The sequence below is a fragment of the Mycetomoellerius zeteki genome, unplaced genomic scaffold (genome assembly GCF_001594055.1).
Source record: "Mycetomoellerius zeteki isolate Tzet28-1 unplaced genomic scaffold, Tzet1.0 scaffold51, whole genome shotgun sequence".
NCBI classification, from domain to species: domain Eukaryota; kingdom Metazoa; phylum Arthropoda; class Insecta; order Hymenoptera; family Formicidae; genus Mycetomoellerius; species Mycetomoellerius zeteki.
In genome coordinates, this window is record NW_017257512.1 from 870,671 (window position 1) to 894,176 (window position 23,506).

Consider the following 23,506-nt stretch of genomic DNA (forward strand, 5'->3'; position numbering starts at 1 on the left):
AATCGTGTCACAGAATACACTTTTCTTGCCAATTATTATTTCTACGAGTGTCTCTCACTCACTTTCACATTTCTATAAAAATTCTCGATGTAATTTATATATATAAATTCTTCTAAAGTAGTATTTGCTGTAACACAAGAGCTTGGAATGCGCAGTTTCCCAAGATTGTATTGCATATTATATATAGTTGACTTAAAGTTTAAAGGTTGAAGTTCAAACTATGAAGTAAATTTTTCAAATTTTAAATTTATCTTTACACCGTTTGCTAATACGAAGAGAGCGTCTTCGGCTACACACATTACCTTATGCAAAGTCGAGAATAGAGTGGATTAAACTCGTGTATTAATCATCTAAACTCGGAGTCTCGTTTTGAGTAAAATATGAAATTGAAAAACGTAAAGAGGGTAAGAAGTAGTATTGCTCGATGACCTCGAAAGAGTCCTTAATTCGCGCTCTTCGCGGTGGTTCGCCATAATGGCGGGCTTTTGCGCCAGGGAACCAGATCCCAAGGCGTGACTTCGTTGGAAAAAGCCCGTGAGAGATTGCAAGAGAAGGAAGAGAAGGAGGGGAAGGAGGTAAAGCAGGAGAGAAACGAGATAGCGGTCTTGTCCTCCATGGACTTTTCTTCCATCTCCCTTCTCCCGTTTCTTCTCTCTTTCTTTGCCATACGATTTTGCTGCAACTTTGTTTCGCCGGCACTTTCAGTCGGATGTCATGAGACGTCATTTCCGATGGGAACGATACGCGTTGCAAAGATTTAACATGTTGATGGACAACCATAATGCGCAAAAGTCAGGAGAAAGGCAACGGCCGATTTGCTTAATTCTCCTCGAGATATGTATTACATGTGTATACGAATAAATAATGAAGAATGTAAAATTTTTTTATTTCCACAAGATTTATTTTTGATTCAACAAGAAAACCGACGGGAACCGACAAAGAGCAGTTGGAATGAGCGATATTCTACAACTTTGGAAGTCGCTACTATACATTAACGCCCATCCACTTGTCCGACGATAACATAGAAATATTAATGCATGAGGGTTGAAAGAGGGGACTATGACAAAGAAGACGAGATACCGGTGCTGCAGTTCTCTGTCCCTTTTGGCGAAGAACTTTGTTGCAGGAACATTTTTCTCGTTAATCACGCAATTTTTCAGTCTGACAGGAAACACCCTCTTTCGAAGCTTCATCGATTAATCTCGGAGCGGAGGCTATATCTGCTCGAATCCCCGGCGTTACTTTAGAAACGAAGACGTCCACGACAATCCCGCGTACAAATCCTAAACCGCTTACTTCTATGATTAATTTTACCAATTACTCACTGGTGACACGCATAAGCTTGCTGTTGAATTCTTGAACAAGTCATCGTGATACTAGTTAATACTTCATTTTTCATGGTAGATTACAGACGAGATCCCGGAAGAACAATCGATGTCTTGAGAGATGATAAGTCTCGGTCATCGTTTCGGTCATGAACTATTAACCCTTCCTCTCTCCTGGGATGTTTCGTACATATTAGTTTAAGTAGGGTTATTAGAGGCAGAATATACATATATTACAGTTGCTTGTAGAGAAGCTTAACATGGATATAGTTTATAGCGATAGAGTATGTAGATAAAATAATTATTTGACCTCGTTCACCCAGGCTTGGCCTCGTAATTGTTAAGTAATAATTTATATAATATAAGACTTAAATGATGGATTTTCATTTAAAAAATGAGAAAGCAATTACGCGAAATATCAATATATACTTTTTGTGGCTCGTATTTCAGATCGTTTATATGCGATTTATATTATATTTCATCTTATTCTTATCATCACTTCAGACATCAATCCTTATCGTATATACAAAAACTTTTTCAATAAATTACGATGAGAGTTGGCCGTATTATGCATGAGTCTTTTCTTTTCTTTAAAGTGCAGGATATGAAATTTTAATGAGTTCATATTTTCTCTTTTACACAGATAAAACAATCTCATGTCATAATTAATCATAATTAATCATAAAACAGAAAGTAGTTATGAGCTTATAGTATATTGTGCAATAATCTTAATTACAGCAATTTAGAAGTCTAGAAAATCGATAGGGGCTCAGTGTGAGGGGAAAACTTCATTATAAAATAGCGATTTCGATCAATCTTTTCCTGTTTTAAAACTTTGATAATAAAAAAGTAGATTTATCGATCCTTGCCTTGCTTTATCTCGCCGACTTTTTTTTCTCCCTGAAGCGAGCACGTCGCGCGGGCCTCGGTCCCAGGGCCCCTGTCCTCCGCGAAAGATTTATGCTACTGACATTGAAATTAAATTACGCTATAAATTAACTTTAAATTCGTGCTTTCGATGCACCCCGACTTACCCGTTCCCAAAGCCTCATTCATCCAGGCTTGGGCCCGCTCGTAATTGTTAAACAATCATAGAGAATATGCTTGCATTCAGTATCTTGTTGCATTTCGAGAGCTCAGTGATACAAGCTAGTACGGAGTGATTCACACCGCTATCTGTTCAGTCGAGTGTCGCTGTGTGAATGATAGACGACCACCTTTTAGCTATACGCAACGGCGTGCCGCATTCTCTATTCAAAAACAAGTATACTGTCGAGTGCCGAATATTAATCGATATTATTTTGGAATGTTTAACATTTAATAAAGTTACATAGATCGAATATTCTATATATTTCAAAAATATTTTAACGAATATGGGTTATAGAAATTTCAAATTTAAAGTTATTTAAAGAGTAAAATTTAGATTAATATCATTTTAAAATATTACAATAATAATGTAAATTACAATAATTATGTAAATTAATTAATTTATTGTTTCTTCTCGCCAAACTTTTACATTTTAAAAAATACAAAATTGTATAATTTTAATAAATCAAAATTCTTGTGATTTCTTAAGTACTTAAAAAAATTAACAAAATTAAATTAAATCAATGCAGCAAATGTAGCAAACAATATTGTTTTTGTGATTTATTAAAATTATGTGGTTACGATTTTTACATCTAAGTGTAAAAATGTGTGTATGTAACATAATAATTTAATTTAAAGGTTTAATATTAGAGATTTAATAGTTTTTTTATATGTAGGATAATTAATCCGTTTTCATTAAACAAAAGATTAAATTCATAAAATCGTTAAAACTTGCTATTAATAATGAACTGTTTAATGTTAACTGTTTATTCTGTACTTTGACGCATGTAGTACAGTGTAATGGAACGTTAGTTTGTAATCAAGTTATCAGTTTAGTAAACAAATTGCGAAATTTATTTAATTAATTTATCGCACACTCTAGAAAAATATTTTGTCACCAAAGGGAGTCACTTTGGTATCAAATTTATGTTAAACGGTGCTATTGAGTGAGCCAGTATCATAAATCAGAGAGAGACTCAGTGGGAGCTAATAATAGCAGAATTTACGGAATCACAAACACCGCGTGAAATTGCAAACGCAATCAATCCGCGCTTGGAAAATTTGTCATTCTCATGTACCAGTTTGACCGCTTCAATTAAGGATAATCGAGATAAACGAGCGACGCAAGTTTATATGGGTCGCGCGTGCTTTATCACGAAAAAAGCAATGCATTAATTGCTGATACCGTTCAATCGCCAATTATATTTACATGTCGATCTAATATCACAATTTCTGTGGTATTTCGTGGGTACTAACCAAATTATTAAATTAAGCAAACAAAGTATTATATCTTTTATTCTCTCTCTCTCTCTCTTTTTCTTCGTCTTTCTTTTATTGCTTTTAAAAAATTAATTTATAATTATTAAATTAATAATTATACTCTCTTTATATAGCCCCATATTTTTTTTATATAGAATAAATAAAAACTAAATTTGCTATGTGCAATGCGCTTCCCGACATCTCGTCGTACGAAAATACAAAGAATTGATTTATTACTATTTTAACGACCAATTTTAATAGCGATTTTAATGAGCCAAGATGCACTTCGGACTATACCGAAACTTATGATCCTTCGTTTTACTGTAAGATCGTTATAGGTATAACTTCATCCGTCGTCGCAGTTGATACTGGATGCGTCGATTCTGTTGGTCTATGCCTGGTCTCTTTGACAGATTCGCATCCCGTTATATGGAGGGCCCAATGTAATTTATGATTGCTACGCACAACGCAGCATATACACAAACGCACACGCACGCACACACAAACACACATTAAATCAGAAAAAATAACTACACAGTTGAAAGACGATCGCGCTGTTGAATATCATATAATTGATAGCCGCGATCGATTCTCTTTTTCCAAAATTGCAGTCGGTTCCCTTCTTAATAGAATAACGATAGTATGTGGGATCGAAGCGGTTCGAAGGAATCCTTGGATTGATAATAAGATGCTTTATTAATAAAACGGAAGAATCAACAGAATGCCGTGCGTGACCGTCAGGTACAATTTATCGTACGTAAACTTAATGCACGTAACTTAATTGCGTGCGAACGTAACGCCGAATGCGTAAGGGTGATCGTGATGTCGCGCGAGTGCGTTCACATCGCCGAATATACATATAATTTATTTTTATATAAATAAATACACCGCGTATACGTATAATGTATATATATATGTATGCATATATCTATATATCATGTGTATGTGCATGAGTATACATATTGCGTGTAAGTGCGTGTAACTTCGACTACGCCTAATTACGATCGCTACGAGCAAGAGGGTCATGATATAGTCTGTGAGCTGTTAGTACGTACGCGATATGTTTGGTAACTGGTAGAGTGTAAGACTAGTGTTAATGTAAGTTTCATATCGTAGCGCCTAAAGGTGTAAAGTGTTTTACAGAACATTGCGGAAACCTCGAATCGAAGGCAGTTGGAATCCTTTTTGAGCTTATAAATATGGAAAAACGAAGAAAAAGTTGTTGCGATTCTCGTTTATACCGTTCGATGTTTTTATGCTTCATGTAATTCATTGTTAGATGGAGAATTTGCCTAAGGGGTGAATAGAGGTTTTAACGATGCAAGAGAGGGCGATATCTATGTGAGAATGAGCGAGAATCGAAAAATTTTGCTGCTGGTGATTCGTGGTTGGCTGCGATAAATACTTAAGTTCTATAGGACGACGATGTTTGTATATAATAAATAAGTAGATCGTAATAAACGAACGGAATTGAGGACGGAAAGTTCTAACGCAAATATTAAGCGTCAACTTAAAATAAATACGAATAAGTATGAAACAAACTGAATGTATCGGAGCGATTGATTACGAGACTTTCCACCTTTGATTTCTGTATCTAGCGCAATAAATATGATACTAAAGAGAAAACCTATTCTTAACATCCACGAATCTATAAATTACATCGACGTCATACGTGTACAAGATGTCTTGGAAGCTGCAAGCTTTCTCTCCTAAGAGACGGATAAAATATCTGCTCCAATATCAAGGCCTTAATTGATTGTGAGCAACGAAAGATTTTACGTAATTAACTGTCAGTAATATTTATACTAACGTTATCGAATTTCATTTAAGCTAACGATCATTTAAGATCAAAGATAAGTATTTTTAAAATTGCGATAATCGTATCGGCCGTTGTAAAATTACAACAAAAGGAACGTCAAGATTGAAAAGGACGTCTGATTGAAGAGATCTATTGCCTCTGAGACATCCTGTATTTCTTTTATTTACGTTGTACGATAAATAATATTATTGTGTGCATGTAGCACAATCATAAGCTACACATTTGTGGCGCAATTAAATCGCGCAGACCGGTCCAAAGTCGATCTGAGATGCTTTCCGCCCTCATTGATAACTATGCAGCTAGCGTTCCGCAATGATATCGCACCGCGATAATCATAAAACGAGTTCGTTCGATATTTAGATTGCGCGAAGAAAGCGCGTACGCGAATCGAGTGACGTCATAAAATAGTGAGTGAAACGCGAATTCCAATTCGTACACTCGCTGCATTTGCGATCGCAATAACTGTCGTTGAGGACGCAAGCGGGTCAAATGCGCGATCGGAATCGTTGAACGATTGTTTATTCCGCTCAGACGTGTAACATGTGTAAATATACACATATTTGTTATATATATGTATATATCTACACTTTTACATATTTATGTATATGTAATGTAATTATATATACTGGCACATATGAAATTGGCGCGTTTTTTTCATCGTGGATGAAAGCATGGCAGGACATAAAGAGAACTGCCTGGTTGAGCCTCTGTTATGTGGTGATAACAAGAGTTTGTTATCACCGCGAATGACAATCGTCGATCTCGAGCAAACGCAATGTAAACGAATATTGAAGCGACCATAACGGAGATGTAAAACCGATTTTCTCACGCATACTACGAAAAACTAAGAAAGTGACCATAAATTCATTCTCAGCGTAACTGATTGATGATTTTGTGAAAAATCTGAGAACGATTTTTCTTTTCGTCAAAAATCAAATGCAGATTATTTGAAAAATTTCAGCACGTGGAACATGCGCAAGATTCGCGATTGTCCTGTATAACGCGATTATTACAATAATAATGATCATTGATATGAAAAAGAAGATATTATTAACTGCGTTGCTAATTACTTCGGATTCAATTGTTGCACAATTATATAATCTCATTGTTAATCAAATTACAGCTGTAACGCTTGTTGCAACGCAATATTTTATGCACTTTCGCAACGCGCGTGAAATAAAATAAAATAAAATAAAGGAATAACCTATATATATTAAGTGAAATAAATAATAAAATAGATTAATTAAATCTCAAAATTAAATTATGCATGATCATGACGTATGCATTGAAATGTAACAATTATAATAATTACATATAATGAGTGTGATCAACATCGAATTATTTCGATGATTTAAATAAATAATCAATATGATAAACGTACATTCGTACATCCGCTTATCGTAAACTCGTCTCCGTGTACTTATAATTCAACCGTTATCAACAAATCTATAAATACATAAATTCGTTTAGATTGTCCAGTATTAAAGAATATATAGAGAGGCACTCAATATCACGAAACGACAAATAAAATAAATAACGTAAATTCTCGACACCTCGTTTGTCAACGTGTTGTAGTTAAGCATATCTTCCAGGTAGCTCCTATACTGAAAAAGGATGCTGCGAGAGTCAGCCATAAAATCTCTCGAGTTCCCATCTCTTGCGCGTCTAGCAACATTCAGCCATCGATTTTCACCCAACGACTTACGGTATGAACCGCGCGTAAGCAACGAATAAATCGACTTCGTTCCTAAGAAAATTCATCTCTACTGAGAATGGCGGTTGATCATCCGCCAACGAGCGCAACGAGGATTCCCACGGATATCCTTAGCTGCCAGCATCCGCCAGTCAAGCTTGTTTCTCTTACAGAAGAGCTGTCGCAAACAGCGGATCTTTAATTGATCTCGATGCTCGTAACTGAATTAGACATGCGACGCTCATCCTCTGCTACTGTCGATGATGACACGGTGAAGCCGTTCAAACCGCTCTCGACCAGACTCATGAGAGTCTCCTTGCGTGAGGAAACGTGTTTCTCAGCGCGTGCCTTTTCTTCCAATTTTCTCTTCTCAGTGGCCAAATCGACAGCGCCGTTCTTTGTGTTTTCTCGAATTAACTGTTCCAACTTGGATAGTTGTCGTTCAGTTGCGCTCTCCACAATCTCGTTGTTTTCTATTGGTACACCATGTTTGTTCACCGTGGGTTTATAAGTCTTTACCTTTGAGTGACCCTGAATAATGAGATACATCGGGCCACGGATCGGTTTAGATGGTTGCTTGTAATGAGAGAAAATAGGATCGGTGGTGAGATTCGGAACGGTCGTAGTTCGTGGTGGGATCATTGACGATGGCGCAAGCATCGTCTTCATCTTCGAGGTCTCTTCAGCATTGAGGATCTTCATCAGAGGCGATTGATTGGGCTTTGTGTTTTCGTGCTGATCCATGGTGTCCATGGTGGGCGTGTACTCCATAGTCGATGAAATTGTTGATGAGAAAGACGGCGAGGTGGTCACAATTGTCGCAGGTAATCGAGACGGTCGATGATCGATCAGCTGCTCGTTGGATTCAGGAATCTGTGTGCTGAAAGTTGACGGCGATGGCGGGCTGGTGAATGTCACGGGGAATGGTTGAGGTAGTCGTTGATGAGTGTGTTCCATGCTCGACAATGGTACCATCATATTGTTTATGGACGGCGCATGCAGGTGCGTCATAGGTGGCGACATGTGAGACATCGATACGGATGAGGACGGTCGGAAACTGGGACGCATACTGCCGATGAAATGTATCATGGTGTTCGGTCTGGTCTGAGGACGCATCATGGATTGAGCCGCCTGCGGAGAGACGTACATATGTGAGGAACTATCTATGTGTCTGGGTGGCATTACTGAAGCAGATGGCGGATGCAGAGGTTGATGCTGTGAGGACAATATCGTTCTCATCGGTATGGAGGAAACGGACGGATGATTCTCTGAGAGAATCGGCGAACTCGTTATCGCGTTCCTTATTGGTTGCAATTGAGATTTCGGCACTTGATGAGTAGTCTTTGTTATTTCAGACGTAGTAGGATTCTCCCAAGCGGTGTTATGCGTCGTCGGTGAATCCGAAGAACTTGCAGAAAAATTTTTCTCAACGTAATTCGTCGGAATTACTACGGCGACCGGATCCTTCTTTGCTTTATGTGTCTCCAGATCCATGATACTGGATGGCGAATTCGCGACAACAATATGCATCTTTTGCGAGGGTTGCACGTCGGTTGTAGTTTCTTCCTCTTGCTCAGTGGAATCCGTAGTCGTGGTAGAAGCGGTAGAAGTTTGTGCGACACTCTCTGTCGTTGAAGATGTCGCCTCGGTGCTGATCTCCTTCTGACCTATGATCACTTCTTCATTTTCGTTTTTACTGGCATCCACGATGATGTTCGCGTTCTGGCTAATGACGACCTCCTGATTGGACGAGGCCGCGGCGTGATGATCGTAATGATCTCTAGAGTAATCCGGAGTCTGCCATGTGACCTGATTGATATCCAGAGGAAATATTGTGGAAGATGAAGTGGGTCCGTTGTTGCCAAGCCATCCGCCAGACAGAGTCTGCGTCGATTGATATATTAGATTTGACTTCTCGAAGGACACGGACGGTGCGGTAGTTGCTTCGTATCTCGATTTCGTATTCTGCGATGCGGATGGCAAGTAGACGCTCTTGATAGTCTCGACCTTGCTCGGTGGTGTCTTCGAGGAGGAATACGGTCTTGACGAAGGTACAGGGGAATAGCGTCCATAATCTTTCGATGGTGTTCCGTAATATTGAGTATCCTGAAGAACAGGGCCTTCCTCTGTCTGCGTGCTAAATGAGGATAATGTGTCCGGATAACCGAATATCTTATCTTTAGACGTGCCAACGTTAAAACTGGTAGATGTTTCAACCTTCTGAATCATCGGCGGCGGCATCATCATAGTGTACGGCTTTATCTTTTGACTGTAATACGGGCTCGGATAATAACTAGCCGGCAACGACTGTAATCTGTTCTGATTTCTGTAGTCGATCAAACCGTTCCGGAAGTTAGTAGTGCGCACAATTTTAGGTGGTTCAGCGCCAGTGCTGCCAGTAAAGTCATTCCTGTAGGAAATCGAATCTTGACTACTGGTCCGCGTGAACTTGGGACCATCCACAAACTTGAGGAACTGCTCGGGTATCTTCGGGCTGGTTTTCTTCGCGGTCACACCCAATACAAGAATATCGCGCTTCGATGACGGCTCCGTTGTGTGCTGCTGCGAGTCCAACCAGTATTGTACCTTGTCGAGGACCGGCGGCACGTAGTCGAAGGTCGGATTGTTCTTCAAAGGGTCGCCGCGTCCCAACGGCGTCCACTCGTCATAGTCCATCCTGGGAGAGAATATCCGCGGCCGGCTGTCATTCTGGCCGCCTGCGAACAGAAATTTTGAAGGTCGTCATGACCGATTAAAGCTGGCGGGGTTTGTTGCGGGTCAGTGGTGGAAACCTTCGTCTCACGATGACGCGCGAGAGGTACGGGAGAGGAGACCGATGATAGAGAGAGAGTAGCCAATTATACTTGATCGGCGCACGAGAACCTGATACTTTGAGTAATGAGCTCCGTCGTCGTGATTAATTGTTCTTAATTTTATTATAGCCCTCTCTCGCACCGCGCGCGGCACTCTCGCTCGATTGATTTATCCTACCGGCATTACGAACGTCACGATTCTCTAGGCTGCATAAATTTATGGGACACTAGATGCACTCGCGAGTGAGAGGACGACCATAGCCAGCTCGATGAAATACGATAAACACGCGCAATAGCCATGTCGTATAAATTTATACGTTTCTAGGATAACATCATCGTCAAGCTAGACGGTGTCGTATACATGGCGCGCATCATTTGATATCTCAAATATAACCCGTCGTCACGCGACGATAATCTGAGAAAATGAGTATTGTAAATATCTACAAAATTTAAAGATGATAACTTTAATTTACGTTATCTCAAATTACCTGTTTCTTGAAAGTGCATTAAGTTACTGGAGATTAGAGCGATAATCTGTGTCATGCAGTAAAATATTGCTAGATGTTCTAAGTAACTCCTCAATGAATGAAAAGATAAAATCACACTATTAGACTCGACTGTATCATTACGGTCGAGAGGAAATGATATTACGGGAATACGTTTATGTATTTTACTTTCATACCCACGCGGAGAAAGAGAATTAAGTACTCTCGAATAAACGTCCCACCCAATATAGCAAAAATCTTCCACCTGACAGACAATGCCACTTTTGTTTCCGAGCGCGATGTAAACGAACACGTAAGCCATCCAGGATGATAACGTTAAGTAAGTAGTCCCTCCTGTACACATCCGCTTTCCTATACATCACGGAGCAGAAGGATCCAGTTACGAAGTTGCAATTCACGTCGCGTCGTATCTGAGGTAAATATCCAGCATAGCGGGCCCTTCCCCACGAAAACGATGAAGGCCCGTCTTCACGAAATAAAGAAAGAGAGTCTCTTAACGAAGTCTTGCTCAGAGAAGGAGGAGCGTTTCTTTTCAAAGTCGAAGGGTGACGTATGAGGCGCCTTCACTTCGCATATCCGAGTGCTGACGAACACTTGCGTTTGAGTAAGGTAGATATCGGTCTGCTGCGGTCCGTGCTGTACTTATAACGATCGGTTATCGTTAAGCGTTGATTGCTATCCTTAGCGACCGTTCGTCAAGCACGGCAACGATCTGCCTTCTTTTGCGATTTATGAGAATAGCACAGCAATTAGGAAGGATAATTCACAGGAAGGCTGGAAGGCAGGTACCTTCGCGTAAAGTTTCCCAGGTAGCCTGTCGGCGATTAATTCTGTAACGTTTTCCAACGGCTCGAGGGATACGCGATCATCCCACTAGCACGTACGAACATACGGCGGTTAGCATTCACAAGTGGGCCGAGCTGTAAAAAGAATAATGATAAGGTTTTCATTTAATTCGCGGTCGCGGGACTTGACATATAACGTTACCGTAATTGACCATGAATGCTGTCGGATGCTGCTCGCGTACGTATGGCGTAAGGTTTCACGCGAAACTCGTACACGTGGGCAACGACGAAGACAACATACACGCGGCGGATGTCGTCGCTCACATGCACGCCGCGCTCGTACGTACGCCCAATATCTCGCGAGAAAACGTCCTGATAATGGCTAGTCGAGAGTACGCGTTTTCTCCGGCATTATCGAGGCAATCGACGTTTCTATCTCTACAGTCGGCGCCGTAAACGCGGTAGACGTCGGGTATTAAAGCCGCTCGTGCAAGCTGCAGGTGCAGCCAGTTATGCACGCGGTGATGCATAATGCGCCATATATGCGCTCCGCGCTGACGGAAGTACTGCTGACATCTCAAGTGCCGGAGAGCTTCGAGAGCCGAGAGAAATCTTACCGTCTCGTAATCGAGACGGATGTTCACCCGTGACAACATTTCAAATGGGAATAAAGATTTTCAAGCATATCTTTCAGGAAGTATGGTAATGCTAGCAAACCGCACGTTATTAAAGATTATTAAACGAATATAAGGAAAAAAAATTTATTTCTTAAAATAAGAATAAATTTACGATCAAGTTAAAAAATTTATAACATTGAAAAATTTATAGATTTATTCGTGAATTTTTACAAAAATTTAATAATAATAAGCTCTTGTAGGAAAAGTTACATAAAAATTTTAGACATATATTTTTATTTCCCTCAAGATTGAGGTTTCAAATAGAAATTAGCAATAAAATATTAAAAAACAAAATAAAATATGAAAGTAATAATTTTTATAACGTGGCTAACAGTGCACAATCAATGGATGTTTGAGAGACGTCGTTTCCCATCATTTTCCTTGCGGTGCCTAATTACGATGTACGAACGAGCATTACGTCAGGACGAAAATGCGAAACGCTGTGTCGGAATGTCCCGCGGCTGCACGACAGTCGGCAGGCGCCAGTATTCCCCAGTCATGTCGCATAAATACACGTGTCATGCTTCACGAATATACGCGCACGACACGGGATGGTCAGAACTCTTCTGGCTCGTGCACTCACCGTCTCTTCGTCTCTCGTGTTACCTGTCTGCATAATGCACGGTCGAATCCGCGACCTCCGCACTTTTGCGCTAGCATATTTCAAACAAGGAGACAGGTGACGCCTAAGTAATTTCTCGAGGAATATTATGTGCTAGGAAATTTCGTTCGAGTCCCTGCACAGAACGGTAGCTTGAATCGAGCTCATTCGGCATTTAAATCTTCGCCCTTTGCAAATTTCATTCGAAACCCATGCCGGCATATGCATATATGAATGTTGAATCAATCTTTTATATTGAATTCTTAAAACATCAAAATTTTACGAGTACAATTGCTTGAATGTCGCGTAATTTACGTCAATTTATTATTAAATAAGATCTTCATTTATAGCATTGGAAACACTTAATAGCAATTTGGTTGAACACACAGAGCGCAATAATGCATATTAAAGCACTGATTTAATCTAACAATGAATGTAAAAGTAAAATGCAATATATTGAATTATAAAATACGTACTTATGTAATTATTGAATTTCACAATTTAACCTATTTCTTTATTTATATTAAATCCCTCTATCTTTACGTCAATTTGTGTTTTTAATATACACCAGTGCGCACTCAGTGCATCCAATCGAATTCGTTATTAGAAATCGACAGATATCATAAAATATCTAAACATCCGAAGTATCTCAAAGATAAAATGCGGGTGTTATATTAGTTCTAATTCAAATCAAGCAAATAAGAACGAACAACTTCAATAAATGTGAGAAGTGCAGCCAGTATGTACGACGCCGTTCGTACTCGTTGAAGCGAATCGTTCATTCGCATTTGTTTGTTTACTTGATTTAGATCCGGTTTTATATTGAAAATTCATACGAAAGCGCTCACACGTAACTATCCTTCAATAATCTTCCACTTTCAGTCTTGTGACGTCTGTTGAAATAGCAAAAGACACCCGTCTCAAGCGTAACGCGGTAGGAGCTATTTTGAAAGAAATGCACTGGCGGTTGACAGCCGGGCAAAGATTCATTAAGGTTAAGAGATTTGCGAGTTGCGACGCAGAAATGGACTCGTGGCGAGTTTTCTTCCTAGATTTATTGTCGCCGCCGCGTATAAACCGTTGCACGCTGGAAACACACGTTAGCTGAGATGCTGTGAATCATAGAAATGGACATTTTTATCTCAGGTTTGTATTTCTGTTACAATTAATTCTCACTTTTTTATCAAACAGTATTCAAGCCGATACCCTTTGTCAAGAAATTTCCGGATCTTTTAATCGCTGTGAGAGCACACGCGCCCTAAAATTCTCAACAGTAAAAAAAAAGGGATACAGGAATGTGCATTCGGTGTAACTTTGTCCAAAAGAAACTCGCTTTTATGAGAATACCGAAGAATCCAAATGGCGAGAGCGACGTGCGACATGCAGATGCTAAAAGCGACGCGTTATTCTCTTGTAGTTTTATGCCGAGCTTCACGTGTCATTGTTTGAAAATGAAGTGACGTGCGCGTGGACTGAAGAAACACGGGTTATATCTCTCAGCTTCAATTGAAACAGATGTGAATACGAGCCAGGCGAGCAAGCAGACGAGATAAAATGTGGCGATTGTTACAAAGCTGTTTCTTCCAATTATGCAAATGATCATTTCGGTTCAGGAGATTCATGCGAGATGTAAAATGACGATGTAATGTGGATGTAACATAGCAACAAAAATACGTAGCGATGCAATCAAGGGCGAAACTTGTATGAAGCGAAATCCCATGTATAACGTTCATGTCAATAAGCGATTTATTTTAAACGATTCGTAAAATCTCGGATTTGATGAATGATTGACTCGTATTAAATCGTGACGTAAAATATTTCTTTATTTTTTACGTTACTCTCACATTGCTGAGCGATATACCCACATGATAATTAAAACGACTTACTCCATGAAATTAACTAACAAGATTCAAAGAGAGGGTATACGATTTCTATTTTATTGTTAACAAATTCTTATGTTTATACGTAACTACATATAATCTCGCAGCGTCCAACTACAATGCAAAAAAAGAAGGTAAAATCTCTTCGTGACCCGAACAAAGCGTGAGAAGCATAACATACCTGCGATGCAAATGCATAAAGCCACCGAAAGCGTTATTATGTTTTTACTTGTGTGCGCGCATTTATGTCGCCGTGGCGCGTGGGATTATTTTCCCGCTCGTTTGTACATATTACGCTTATGCGACACATATTCTCGCATTCCCGTGCCGCTTTTGGTCGTTGGGAAATGGTACAATACCGAATGAAATCGAGCGTATAAAATTTCATATCTTCTCCCTTTTAATTTCCCCGTCTCACCGATATGCTCCGCACGCATATTTGAGCATACGTTACCCTTCTTCCATTTCGCGGGAAATTTATGTTCGCCGTAATACCTTCGGGTGATGTACTTTCGATTGTGGCATTATTGAAGCTTTCAGTAAAAATTATGAACATATCCGGAAAATGGAAAGTAAATGATTTCGCTGCATTTATATTGATGAAAGCAGGGATTCGAATATCATTCCCTCCTTTAATAAAAGTTAAACTGTACATGTTTTTTTTTATCAGCGTACGGCTATTAATCGTTTAAATTTTTGAACCGACAATCAACATAATATTCATGCATATTTGCGCGATTTTCTACCTCGTTATCAATTCTATTCGTTCACCGTGCTTTCATGTCATGGTTTAATTTTTCAAAAAATCTGAAAAATATTTATTTCGAGTAAAATATAGCGTAGAGAAGCGACCAGTTGATTATACGAACGCTGTATATATTCATGCTGCGAAAAGCAGTCAAGGAATTAATCACGTTCTTCGCGGATTTTTCTCACGGGTCAGCAGGTTGCGCGATGTACGAAGGAGGATGTTGGGTCGACGAGTTGCTCGCAGCCGCATTCGGCGGAGAAGTGCAAAGGTTAAGAAGGACGTTAAATGCAAAGTTGGCTATTGTGAACGCGCGCGATAAAAGCGCGCGCGCCGCGCTTATTTTCTCGTATTTTTGTGTCAGACGTTGTTGTTTGAAAGTAGAACAACGCACGGCGAGGAACAGCGAGGCGAGAAATCCGCCTAGGACGTCGTTTCCCAACGCGTTATCCTGACGTGGCGCGAATTAAAAATTACAATTCACGAAATGCGGACGTTATATGTACGAAAACTTTCAACGATCGCAATTGGTGACGTCGCGTTTGCTGCGAGCCTTGGCATTTCAATTATTCCCGCACTATTATGCAAATAAAAGTTAAGTTAAAATGTGTTGAAATGATTTATACGAGTATTGTAACTTTAAATCGGAAAAATATGTCTAAAAATTCACTTTTGCAGAAGAATTTTGCAAAGGTCTAGAATTATGCATATTTCTTATTTCAATTCATAAAAAAATAAATTTAATCAAGTTGCAACTTACATAAAATAGACATTTAAGTTTATATGTATAAATTATTTATAGAGATTTCTTGCGACTTTCATTGTAAAACATTAACGAATTTATTACGTTAATAGGTTACTTGATGAATAACTTTTTCCTTATTATTTCTTTCTATAAACATCATTAATCAAATATTAATCAGAATAATTCAATTATCGATATGTAAATATGTATGTTTGCATATAAAGTAAATATATGAATTAATCGAAGACATCCAGCCGTGCGCGTGCGTGTCTTTTAACACCGAGTAGTATGACCCACTGACCCGCCCCACTGATATGTGCGTGGAGACGCACACGCATATGCAACGCGTACGCATGACGTGCAACTAATTTTGATCAAGATTTATGCTAAGATTAATAGTAATGTTTGGCAGTTTGTGTTCCGAAGCGAAAGTGGACGGATGTGCCGAATTGATATGTCTTATTTCATTAATCAACAGGATTTTTCTTCGTCTCTGTTCATACTGAAATTCACTAATCAAGTTTACAACAAATAACTTAGATAAATTTATAACATTTCCGTCTTGTACTCATTGCTTTGCAATTTTTTCTGTTTCTTTATTTCTTCATTCTTCTGCATTGCGTCAAGAACGAATAAAAACGGAATAGAAGCGGTCATCACTGTCGCGCAGAACGTAAAGAACTTGGAGAAAAATTGGAAAAAGATAAAAATATCTATGCCACACTTTAAGCAAAGACTTTTTCGCGGACGAGTGTTCTCTAACGAATCTGTCTAAATCTGTATTATTCTTTTTACAAAGAACGTAAACTCTACTAACACGAACATGATAATGAGTGTATCTTTAATTAACTACTTTCCGAGTTACTCTACTCTCTGTTCATCGTTTTGAAAAATCTAATTTTCAGTTCAAAAAGTAAGAAATCGGATTCCACCGAGAATGTTGAACATTTGGATGCAACAGCAGCGTCGCGACGTCGCGACACGAAGTCGCGTTCTTCAATGTGCCAGCTCTTCCTTCCCGCAGCTTCCATGTCCGCAATACGACGATCGAAGTATCCGCAGAGCAGTTTTTGCAAACGCAATTCAACAGATAAGATTTGTCGTGTAACAAAATCGCAAACTCGAAAGAAAGATACAACGATCACGTCATCATATATAAACAATTAATGAGAATAATTAAGTATACACCCGGGGAGAATAATTTTGCTAAAATATCTAAAATTTAGCTAAATACAGATCTGAAAGTAACTTCGTTAAACGTCAAAATAAAATAATTAGGAAACTAAGCATAATGAACAATGCTTGAAAAAAATTCAATATTCTAGCTGATTGCTAGAATATTAAAATAATTTTATTGAACTGTATCTAAATTTGCCACCCCGTGACAATTATACTGCTTGTACGTCTCGTTCACATCACTTTTTATGATAAAAAAATTATTTAATATTTCTTATCAAACGTTTAAAGCTTCAATACATTTTATTGAAATATCATGTTGTAGTATGTGATATATCGTTTCCTGCATTAAAATTTGATTTGAAACAGAGTGTTAAATTTTTTATCGGAGGTCAAATTCGTACGAATAAACGTTTCATAAGACCGTACAAAAATAATGATGGTGCAACGAGAGAGATCTTAGAATAGTAAACACGGGCAGACTCGCTCTTTTCTCGTGTCTTCATTCGTTCGGCGGAAAATATTTCGCAGGACACGTAGTGGTAACGTCATGTTTAGAACAGGAGGACAGTGAGCAGTCGAAACTTACTGGGTTTATTCTCGAGGGAGGTGGGTACGTTCTGACAGGACGAGCAGCACAAAAGCCCTGCCAACAGTAGCCACCTGGATAGCTCGGTCAATCTCTTCGATATCATCTGAAACAGCGAGAAGCAAATTGAATTAACCGCCGATAATTATATCACGTAGCTTTCTGCCCTGTTCAATGGCAGCTTTGAATCAAATATAGGAATCTAGTATCAATCACCGTTAGCATTTTGCTTTATATGGAGATTATCATAATAAAAAAAAAACTACGCAAGTTCTACGATTTTTTTATCATTCTGTGATATTTATTTTATATTTTTTTATCGATTTCTATTTTTGGCAAATTAAGGACATATTGTGGAATCTATTGCTGTACATACTTCGTCTATTAAATTAATTTTCCGATACTACCGATTTAACGAACAAAATGCAGAAGCCGATTTATGGAGGGATAGAACGTTTTTGTATCGCAGAGAGAACTGTAACACCTTTATTTTGAGAAACAAATAAATGTTATGTACTTGGCATTAAAAACGCGTGTCGTTATTTATATAGATAAGCCCCTCGAGGAGCTTTTTGCTTATCCACGGAACGAAGTAAACACGAGCGTGCATTTGTATTCGTGAACGAGAGGTATCATGTTCCCCATCGTTTAAAAGCTGCAACTCGGCTACGCGATTGCAGAAATGTGATTAATTCGTCTAATTGGGTATCCAGAGTGCAGTTGGCCGACACGATCAATGGCTAGGATGATGGGCTCGACGTTAATTACAGTTGTATAAATACGCGCACGCAAAATAATATCTGTTCGACAGTGCAGAATAAAACCCGCGATATCCTACAGCCAAACGTGATAATAATGGGATAAAATATTAGTTTCTACGGTAATCACAAATAGCCCGTTTTCTGCTTAACGTTATGTGTGCGCAGTGCGCGATCGAAATTAATATTAAAGTCAAGTACGTCGATTGTTTTCTGTAATAACAAATATATGAGAAATTTTATATGTTATACTTACCATCCGTAATGTAATCCTTATGTAATAAAATCCTTGTATAAATGTGAAAATATTCAAATAAATATCTGACGTAGATATTTATGATGCATGGCATCTAATTGTCTTTTCAAGCATTTTGCACATCAGCATAAATCATTTATTGAGGCGGTATGCCAAAAAGCACTATTGATCCTGCCAAGTTCTATATTCTTTTCATAACTTTTCTTGTTCTACTGCCAATGTGCTGTCAGATTATATACGAAAAAACGCATTATATAGAATGTATTATAATTATATAAAATTTTACACGTAGCGGCTCTATATCAGGCATTTACCTAATATTATTTGAATTTGATGAAATAACTACTTTCAAATTACCGAACATTTATTCAATGTATACGAAAGTCTCTGAAGAAAAATTTATTGAATGACACAGACGTGAACATCGCCGAATAGATTAAATAATTTGTATGATCCGATACGTAAGAATATCATGAATACACGAGTAACTATGGTGGGTATAGTACTAGTTTATAGTACTTGGACGAAACATAAAACCAGGCAGAATTTTGACGTGGCTACATTTTCCGACAAACCGATGTACTTTGCTCGGCTATTCACGAAATATATGAGCGAGGACCAATGTCCTTTATACGACTCCATGGAGAAGTGATCTCGATGTCTTGTAAAGTGAATCGTAAAGATCGTTGTTAACTGTTCTCTCCAAAGATTCTCGTTCCACCACCCGCGAAAGGTTGCCAGGAGTAATTTCTGACAGGTCGTGACCTGCCCCAATCGACCGGCGGAATCGTCTAATTGTGTTCCCACGACCGAATGCGTAGGTACAGAATCCTCACCGAATTCTCGCGGTTCTCGTATTAGTGAATGTCCCCTGAGAGAGAGAGAGAGAGAGAGAGAGAGAGAGAGAGAGAACTTTGGCTGATAACGAATTTACCGGCGAACGAAATCTGATTAAGGAGACGCGATTGCTTGACAGCCTCGGAAATTCAGTATCGATTTTTGCGTAATACTGCAGCTGCATATTTTAGAGATATATACAAATTCTCCGAAAGCCCTGCGGATTATATAACGTCAAATTTGCACTCCATTCCAATCTCCAATTTTTATTCTAAATTAGAATTGCACATTAAATACAGTATAAATGGAATAAATAATACGGTATTATCTTTACATGCTAAAAAGTGATGACTCGAACGAGCAACCGTATGTTTCTGTAAGATCGAGGACAACTCCCAGGGGCTAGACGCCTCGACGTTCATCGATCGACGAGAATTCGATCGTACCTGTTAACGACCACGTCGAGAAAGTCTTTGAAGCGGGGCCAGACGCGAATGGCCGTAGCGGCTGGGTCACTGTCACTAACCGCGAAAATTATACATTCGCGTACACACAGACAGGACTTGCGACTTCAATTGGCAGAGGAAGAGAAAGATGGATAAGAGAGATCGTTTATCTAAATTTCTCATACTTTACGATACAAAGGAAATACACGATATTACTTGTACATGACATACGGTATATAGTCGTATATATAAAGTGACAGTTTAGCTATTCTTCACGCGACTTCAAACGAACAAGACGATGACATCACGCGTGTAGCAACATGACATCCGTTCGCATACTAATGATTTAATAAGTAGCTATCTATAGCTTAGAGACATCAAAGACTTATCGTAATCTAGTAATGCACTCACTCTGGGGGAAAGTAGGATATCCTGTGAAACACAGCGTCCTGTAATCTCTGCATGACCGATTAGATCGCGTTGTGCCATGTGGAGTATGACTCCCAATTCGATTATAATATTTATTAATTAAATTCAGAGCAGTTTCAAAAACAACTCCGTAAATTAATAAATTTATTCATCATAAAAATTACGTTAAAAAGCAATAATAGTAATTTGAATTTCAAACAAAAAATGCCAGATTTTAATAAGTTAATATCCTTAATTCCATTTTATTTTTAATTTCATTTTGGCAAAAAATATTATGAAAATACAGAATAATTATAACATATTTTAAAAATATCTTATTTTAAAATATCTTTTCAAATAACAGTGTAATTTCAAATTTAAAAATTTGATAAACTAAAATAAGTTTGAAGCTTTCTTTGACTCTATTTCAAACATATATTTTAGTATGTATGAAAAATTTGAAATTCAACTGAATTTATACATTCAATGAAGAGTCCATTTTATGCACGGAATATTTGTTGCTGCATTTATTTAAAAAAAACTATTCAAGACGATATGAACAAATTTTTTGTTTTGCCTTGAATTGCATGAAGACAAAAATGGAATGGCAAAAAAATTTGTTGTCGCTGCATCTGTTAATCAACTCATTAAATCGATATTGCCGAATTTGATGTACTCGGAATGGCTAAAATTCTCGAACGTGCGAATGTTATCGGCGAAGCGCGATCGACGATGATACTTTCACCTGCGTCAGGTGCGAATGAATCGACTCGCTCTCGAGGCTCATAAGCGAATCATTTCCCCTGATTATTGACGCACGCGTTCTCTCAAGTAATATTGCTTAATGGTGATTCTTAAAAATACCTAAATTGTATTGCATAATTAGAATAGATTGGGCTCTATACAAAGAAAACTATAATATAATAGAAATTTCATCATGGTAAAAACCGATGGAATATTTCATTAAATTAACATATAACTCATTTTTCAAAAGATATATTCAAGATATACATACAATTCATTGAATTTACATAATGTCTAAAGATAATGTTCTAACAATAAGTGAGAGTTAAGCAACATCGAAAGGGTTTCGACAGGGTTTCCGAAAGTTTGCTGTTTGAGTAGGGTCAAAACATTATTATGCACGAAGACACGAGAAACTGGACCATGACAAAGGGCTACATTGCAGGACGGAAGCTTGCTGAAAGTTGCTTTCGTCGTATTTGCACGTAGAATCGTGGCATAACGAGACACACGTGCTAACGGTAGACGCTGCTTCGGGCGCCGATCTCCTCTTGAACGAGATTCTCAGAAAGAAAGAGCGAGATGGAGAAAGAGGGAAGAAGAAGGAAAAGAGAGAGGCAAAACACTCGGACGAATGAGCAAAGGCGACCGCTTTGTGCGAAGCCGCCTTTAGAATCGATGACATCCGACCTTGAAGATCAAATCAGAATCGAATCACGATAGCCTCGATGATATTAGACTTTCCCGATCATGCCGAAATGTGAAGAAATTCCGTGGCTTAGAAGCGAAATTTAAAGATAGACAAAAATCTTGATAATAGCGACTTTATGATAATTTTACCATATTTAAATACGTTGACTAAAGAGGTCATGAAAAAAAATACATGCTCAAAGAAGTTACGATACGGAATAGAAATTTGAGTGAAATATCGGAGAAGACAATTCTGATGCGAACGCTCGAAATTTCTGATTTATCCTAGTAACATACATTAACGCGGTAATTAATTATATCTTATGATAGTAATATATAAGATATTTACTATATAAAATATATTAATTCTGTTCTGTAATTATTTTACATTTTTTATTTCTAGTCCCGTTCTATTTCTTTTTTAAATAAATTTAAATAAATTTAAATAAAAATTTTCCTACCTCATGTAATGAGTGGTTCATCCATATAAATAAATCTATCTGTATAAATAAATCTAGATCAAATATTGATCAAGTTAAGATTAATATATCTATAATCTCGTTTATTTTTTATATTCACGTGGCTATAAATATGCCATATATTTTATAAAGATTTATGTAATCAAACTTGCAAAAAAGTTAATCACTAATTATATGTGTGTGTATTTATGCGAGTATATAATATTTACTCGAAGCGCGTGCGCATATCTAATTTACTCTCTAAATGATCGTTAATTCATAATTAATACTCATATATTTTCATGTTTTTCTATCCGATGTAGACGAAAGTCTGAGAAGAGAAAGTCAAAGGACGTTCGAGATATGGACTTCTAGAGATACGTGCAATTAATGATAATTAATCAAGTCATTTCTGCGATAAGACATATAAATATATTAGAAAATCAAACTATGAGAAATGTCACGTGCGTGGCTTAATTATCGAAAAACGATACACTTCGATATATTCATTAAACGGAATTTAATTTACTTGTCTGTCTGAAACATTTTATCAGACACAATTCTCCGACTGTCACCGCAAAATTAAAAGGATCGACAATTGTTTAATTAAATCGGTTCGACTAAATTCGTCGACGATCAGACATTTTGCGCGCGATTATTGATGAACTCAAGTAGACTAGTCTTATTCTTCGAAGTTCAGCTTTAAAACACTTTTTTTTTTTTTTTTTTTTTAAAGAAATGCCGCAATTTCGCTTTGAATTTATTAAGTATCCGCGAAAAGTCCTGCAATGAATTCCAAACACGGATGGAATACTTCCAACTCTGAAATTCCATAATATCTCGTATCCCGCGAAAACGCCAGTGTGAAAATTCAGTCTGCGGCCGTCTCATTTTTCATTTCATCCGCCAAATACGGTTCCTCTCAGCAGCTTTACGAGTCGTTGGCTCGCTCGGAGTTAATTTATGCGTGAATAGAACGCTCGAAAGAGAAAAGAAAACGGCCGAGAGGAAAAAGAAACGAAGAAAAGTGGACGCAAAGGATCGTGTTAGAAGTTTTGTAACATGAAGATCGATTAAAAAGAATGTCTTCAAAAAATTAACGCATCGCTGAGATCGCAGGAACGTCAATTAGGCATACTGACGATGCTCCAATATGCAAATACCGTTAAATCTTATATACGCTATTTTCCATCTGAAAGAATCTCA

The 23,506-nt window shown here is 38.0% G+C and overlaps 1 protein-coding gene across 1 annotated transcript; it reads right to left on the bottom strand.

The window, feature by feature from the left end:
- Positions 1–6,817: 6,817 nt before the first annotated feature.
- On the bottom strand, positions 6,818–17,809 carry LOC108727597 (flocculation protein FLO11). The gene is made up of 2 exons (XM_018455774.1): positions 17,704–17,809; positions 6,818–9,900 (listed from the first exon to the last, which is right to left on the bottom strand). The coding sequence occupies exons 1-2, from the start codon at positions 17,807–17,809 to the stop codon at positions 7,382–7,384; spliced, it is 2,625 nt and encodes an 874-aa protein (XP_018311276.1). The 3' UTR covers positions 6,818–7,381.
- Between the last annotated feature and the right edge of the window lie 5,697 nt (positions 17,810–23,506).